The following is a 6,495-nucleotide window of genomic DNA, read 5'->3' as shown; positions in this document are numbered from 1 at the left end:
ATAATACACATCAATTCCTCATCCTGGTACGTATAATACACATCAATTCCTCGTCCTGGTACGTATAATACACATCAATTCCTCGTCCTGATACATATAATATACATCAATTCCACATCCTGGTACTTATAATACACATCAATTCCTCATCCTGGTACGTATAATATACATCAATTCCACATCCTGGTACGTATAATACACATCAATTCTACATCCTGGTACGTATAATACACATCAATTCCTCGTCCTGGTAGGTATAATATACATCACTTCCTCATCCTTGTACGTATAATATACATCAATTCCTCGTCCTGGTACGTATAATATACATCAATTCCACGTCCTGGTATGTATAATACACATCAATTCCTCGTCCTGGTACGTATAATATACATCAATTCCTCGTCCTGGTACGTATAATATACATCAATTCCTCGTCCTGGTACGTATAATACACATCAATTCCTCGTCCTGGTACGTATAATACACATCAATTCCTCGTCCTGATACTTATAATACACATCAATTCCACATCCTGGTACTTATAATACACATCAATTCCTCATCCTGGTACGTATAATATACATCAATTCCTCGTCCTGGTACATATAATATACATCAATTCCCCGTCCTGGTATGTATAATACACATCAATTCCTCATCCTGGTACGTATAATACACATCAATTCCTCGTCCTGGTACGTATAATATACATCAATTCCTCGTCCTGATACGTATAATACACATCAATTCCTCGTCTTAGTACGTATAATATACATCAATTCCTCGTCCTGGTACGTATAATACACATCAATTCCTCGTCCTGGTACGTATAATATACATCAATTCCTCATCGTGATACGTATAATATACATCAATTCCTCGTCCTGGTACGTATAAAACACATCAATTCCTCGTCTTAGTACGTATAATATACATCAATTCCTCGTCTTAGTACGTATAATATACATCAATTCCTCGTCCTGATACGTATAATATACATCAATTCCTCGTCCTGATACGTATAATACACATCAATTCCTCGTCCTGATACGTATAATATACATCAATTCCACATCCTGGTACTTATAATACACATCAATTCCTCGTCCTGGTACGTATAATATACATCAATTCCTCGTCCTGGTACGTATAATACACATCAATTCCTCGTCCTGATACATATAATATACATCAATTCCTCGTCCTGGTAGGTATAATACACATCAATTCCTCGTCCTGATACGTATAATATACATCAATTCCTCGTCCTGGTAGGTATAATACACATCAATTTCTCGTCCTGATACGTATAATATACATCAATTCCTCGTCCTGGTAGTTATAATATACATCAATTCCTCGTCCTGATACATATAATATACATCAATTCCTCGTCCTGGTAGATACAATACACATCAATTCCTCGTCCTGATACATATAATACACATCAATTCCTCGTCCTGATACATATAATATACATCAATTCCTCGTCCTGATACATATAATATACATCAATTCCTCGTCCTGGTACGTATAATATACATCAATTCCTCGTCCTGGTAGGTATAATACACATCAATTCCTCGTCCTGGTACGTATAATATACATCAATTCCTCGTCCTGGTACGTATAATATACACCAATTCCTCGTCCTGGTACGTATAATATACATCAATTCCTCGTCCTGATACATATAATATACATCAATTCCTCGTCCTGGTAGGTATAATACACATCAATTTCTCGTCCTGGTACGTATAATATACATCAATTCCTCGTCCTGGTACGTATAATACACATCAATTCCTCGTCCTGGTACGTATAATACACATCAATTCCTCGTCCTGGTACGTATAATATATATCAATTCACCGTTCTGGTACGTATAATGCACATCAATTCCTCGTCCTGGTACGTATAATATACACCAATTCCACATCCTGGTACGTATAATATACATCACTTCCTCATCCTGGTACGTATAATATATATCACTTCCACGTCCTGGTACGTATAATATATATCACTTCCACGTCCTGGTACGTATAATACACATCAATTCCTCGTCCTGGTACGTATAATATAGGCATAATATAAACTGAGGCATGCGCAGTAGATCCCTGTCCAGGTAGGATCATTCTATTCATTCATTCATTCATTCATTTATTTTCAAAGTGAGGTAGGGGATCTCAAGGGGTCCTTTCCTCCATAGCTGTAGGTCTGAATGACTGTACAATGACTCTACTTTTAATTACTGATATTTATCTATTTACAGTGGATGGAAACTGGGGAGAATGGTCGGATTATAGCAACTGTTCTACAACATGTGGTGGAGGAACACAAAACAGAACAAGACTATGTGATAATCCAGAACCGAGTAATGGCGGTTCTACCTGTTCTCCTCCCGGTAGCGAAACTAGGTCATGTAATCCGGTTTCATGTATAGGTAGTACTTTATTTTTTATATCAGATATTTTTGCTGCAATTTTGGTTGATGAAGAAAGGACAGGAGTATACCAAAATTTGATCAAAATACAAACCAGGATGTTCCGCTTGCGTTGTTACTATACCTGTTATCAATGGCCAATGTTAACCACAGAAAAATTGGAATAGGAGTCTCTTCAATGACATCCACCTAACCCGATTCGACTACTGTTATCTGATACTATCACAGAATCTACCCATCTGACCAGAAACACTGACATTGAGCTCTTTTACACACTCCCCTCCACCCGATTGCCTATCTGGCTCTGACACAGGGTAAAACTTAGCACCTCGATATTTACCGGTATTGAAACGTCGAGTTCTGGTAAGGCCATCTTCACCATGTCAAGATATTACGAAATGCGTCATATACCTTAACTGCATGGCCTTCTTTATCGTATCGCTAAAGTTTCTAATGCAACAATTTGGTTTGATTTTAGTTCGCGAATACAGCCAGTCAGAGCCCTCGACATAAAGTCTGTTATGTTAACAGTCATTCTAATGATGTCTCTGTTTGGCTGCATCCTCTGGCATACAATCAAATCCCTGCAAATACTGTTTTGATCATATAGTCATAAACTCTATGCAATAAAAGTAAAGTAAACGTTTTTCAGAAGCAGTTTGTGCAGAGAAGAAATATGTTTACAATGCCAGTATCGGTATTTGTATTCAGCTATATACAGAAATGAAAACATTCGACGACGCCAGTGCTGCATGTACTGCAGATGGTGCTTTCCTTTTCAAAATGGATACAACTGATAAATTAGAAGTTGCTAAAGCCATCATTGTAGATAGAAGTAATGTTATATTCTGAATTGATCATTATGTCGATAGCATGCATGTAGGCCTGTACCTAGCCTAAGGTCTCGTGAGAGTTAGAGGAGGTGGTTTCTGTCACATATATTTAACAAATTCAAGAAAAATGTTCAACAGAAGCGTCAAAATTTTACAGTTTTGGTGAAAGAAGCTACCTCGTTCTGGCTTCGTTATGCGAGGTTGTCACTGAAATATTGCTGATGTACAAAATTAAATTACATACTAAAAAATTAAAGATCTGAATCAACCAATGTAATAGGTGCTCTAAAGTCTCACATAATATTGCATTATTTTCAAAATGATATCGGTTTAGCTCGACAAATCTGACCGTACACACTCCTCGGACCTGATATACAATGGAATGTCGGCACCATCAGGGTCAGACATAAAATGTTAACCCGATTGTGGGTCGGAACAACTAAAATGTGACAGTTTATGTCTGACCCTAAACGTGCTGATATCTAATTCGCATATCACGTCCACGATTCGGAATCGGATAGGGCTAGATTTGTCGAGCTTTATCTGAACCTAAATCCGTCTTGAAAACAATGTAAAACTATGTCAAACTATGCAGACGTTAGAACACATTATATATAATAATATTATTTCTTTCAGGATCAAATCAGGACAGTTATTTCCTCGGTGCTAAGGATGTTAATAATGATGACGTATTTAAATGGCTGGATGGTTCTAGAGTAACGTGGATTGGAGACGCTCCTACTGCGAGAAGTCAAAATTGTGTAAGACTCAACAAACAAAATTATCAGATGGACGAAACGTCCTGTACAAGCACAAAATATTTCTTTTGTCAAATAACTGTACCAACCTGGACGGCTCCTTGAACAAGGCGTTAGATGAAAACCGTTTATCTATCATTCAAGAAACACACATAGAACAAGTTGTATTCTTAATGTTTACCTTCCTACTTGGTAGTATGTAATAAACCTAGAAGTAGTATATCTATATATCTTGTATTCTTAATGTTTACCTTCCTGCTTGGTAGTATGTAATAAACCTAGAAGTAGTATATCCATCTATTATGTATTCTTAATGTTTACCTTCCTACTTGGTAGTATGTAATAAACCTAGAAGTAGTATATCTATATATCTTGTATTCTTAATGTTTACCTTCCTGCTTGGTAGTATGTAATAAACCTAGAAGTAGTATATCCATCTATTATGTATTCTTAATGTTTACCTTCCTGTTTGGTAGTTTGTAATAAACCTAGAAGTAGTATATCCATCTATTATGTATTCTTAATGTTTACTTTCCTGCTTGGTAGTATATAATAAACCTAGAAGTAGTATATCCATCTATTATGTATTCTTAATGTTTACCTTCCTACTTGGTAGTATGTAATAAACCTAGAAGTAGTATTTCTATATATCTTGTATTCTTAATGTTTACCTTCCTGCTTGGTAGTATGTAATAAACCTAGAAGTAGTATATCCATCTATTATGTATTCTTAATGTTTACCTTCCTGTTTGGTAGTTTGTAATAAACCTAGAAGTAGTATATCCATCTATTATGTATTCTTAATGTTTACCTTCCTACTTGGTAGTATGTAATAAACATAGAAGTAGTATATCCATACAACTTGTATTCTTAATGTTTACCTTCCTACTTGGTAGTATGTAATAAACCTAGAAGTAGTATATCTATATATCTTGTATTCTTAATGTTTACCTTCCTGCTTGGTAGTATGTAATAAACCTAGAAGTAGTATATCCATCTATTATGTATTCTTAATGTTTACCTTCCTGTTTGGTAGTTTGTAATAAACCTAGAAGTAGTATATCCATCTATTATGTATTCTTAATGTTTACTTTCCTGCTTGGTAGTATGTAATAAACCTAGAAGTAGTATATCCATCTATTATGTATTCTTAATGTTTACCTTCCTGCTTGGTAGTATATAATAAACCTAGAAGTAGTATATCAATATAACTTGTGTTCTTAATGTTTACCTTCCTGTTTGGTAGTATATAATAAACCTAGAAGTAGTATATCAATATAACTTGTGTTCTTAATGTTTACCTTCCTGCTTGGTAGTATGTAATAAACCTAGAAGTAGTATATCTATATAACTTGTGTTCTTAATGTTTACCTTCCTGTTTGGTAGTATGTAATAAACCTAGAAGTAGTATATCTATATAACTTGTATTCTTATTGTTTACCTTCCTACTTCTATATGTCTTACAAAGATTACTTTTTTTTATTGTAAATAAATAAACAAACAATTTAACCAAGAATCGTCCATATCTACCAAGAATTTGTGCCTTCCCAACTGTTTACAAGCGAACAGATGGATCGAACGATGTAGAAAATGCCCAACGGGTCTCAAACTATTTTTGGTAGTCTGACTTACGCTTAGTCTAAGTAGAATGACATACCTTTTTTCCATCTGGACTCGTGGTAAATGTCGCTGGCAACAGTACACTGGTACATTGGAGACGCAGAGTTTCTTACTTTTATAAAGCAAGATAACTTCAGTAGCTGGTGAGAAAAGGGTACGTAACTCTTAAAATAGTCATCTTAATTTAGACTACAAATAAATGTGACAGCCAGAATTAATTTTGTATAGATTTCAATTAATATTTTTATTTTTGCTGTTATCATACTGGTCATATTCATAATTCAATATTTGAAATATTTCATTTCCAAAGTCCATATTCAATCCGGAATAGGAATAATAATTAAATCACATTATTTCGCATGAGATTCTGTGAGAGTTTATTTATAAGAACATGCAGACCACGTGTTCTTCAAAATGAGCACTGCACTACAACTATGAGTTTGGAACTCTTCTCGGTGAGCCCTACCCTGGAAGTCCTCTGTGACTTATGTTACCAATGGTATCTCATCCAATGTTATAATAATTAAAGAAAGATAGTGTGCAGGTTAACGATCTTTCTCAACGAGCTCTACCCTATGTGAATGTGACTAGTGTTATTGACGGTCGCTCATTACCCGTTTTAATTGGAGGGTTCGTCCTGACTAAATTTATCCGATTGATTCTTTCATTTGATATAATCTGGGTGATCTTTTGTGGTTTGTGTTGTTCCAGTATATAAAGTGCTTGTGTGATATTTCCTAGGTTTGTGCGGCCCCAAATATTTTTGGGCTGTAGTGAATTCCTTTATTATGTGAATGTGACATATGAATATCATTGTGTGCTGTTTGTGTATAAG

General features: G+C 35.2%; 1 protein-coding gene across 1 annotated transcript; it reads left to right on the top strand.

Moving 5' to 3' along the window:
- Nucleotides 1-2,238: 2,238 nt before the first annotated feature.
- Nucleotides 2,239-2,616, top strand: LOTGIDRAFT_123434 (hypothetical protein; the record flags this gene model as incomplete). The annotated part of the gene is made up of 1 exon (XM_009060707.1): nt 2,239-2,616. One exon carries the CDS (start codon nt 2,239-2,241, stop codon nt 2,614-2,616), a length of 378 nt encoding a protein of 125 aa, XP_009058955.1.
- Nucleotides 2,617-6,495: the final 3,879 nt, after the last annotated feature.

Source organism: Lottia gigantea, assembly GCF_000327385.1.
Source record: "Lottia gigantea unplaced genomic scaffold LOTGIsca_44, whole genome shotgun sequence".
Classification (NCBI taxonomy): domain Eukaryota; kingdom Metazoa; phylum Mollusca; class Gastropoda; family Lottiidae; genus Lottia; species Lottia gigantea.
This window is presented reverse-complemented; position numbering and strand designations above follow the sequence as displayed.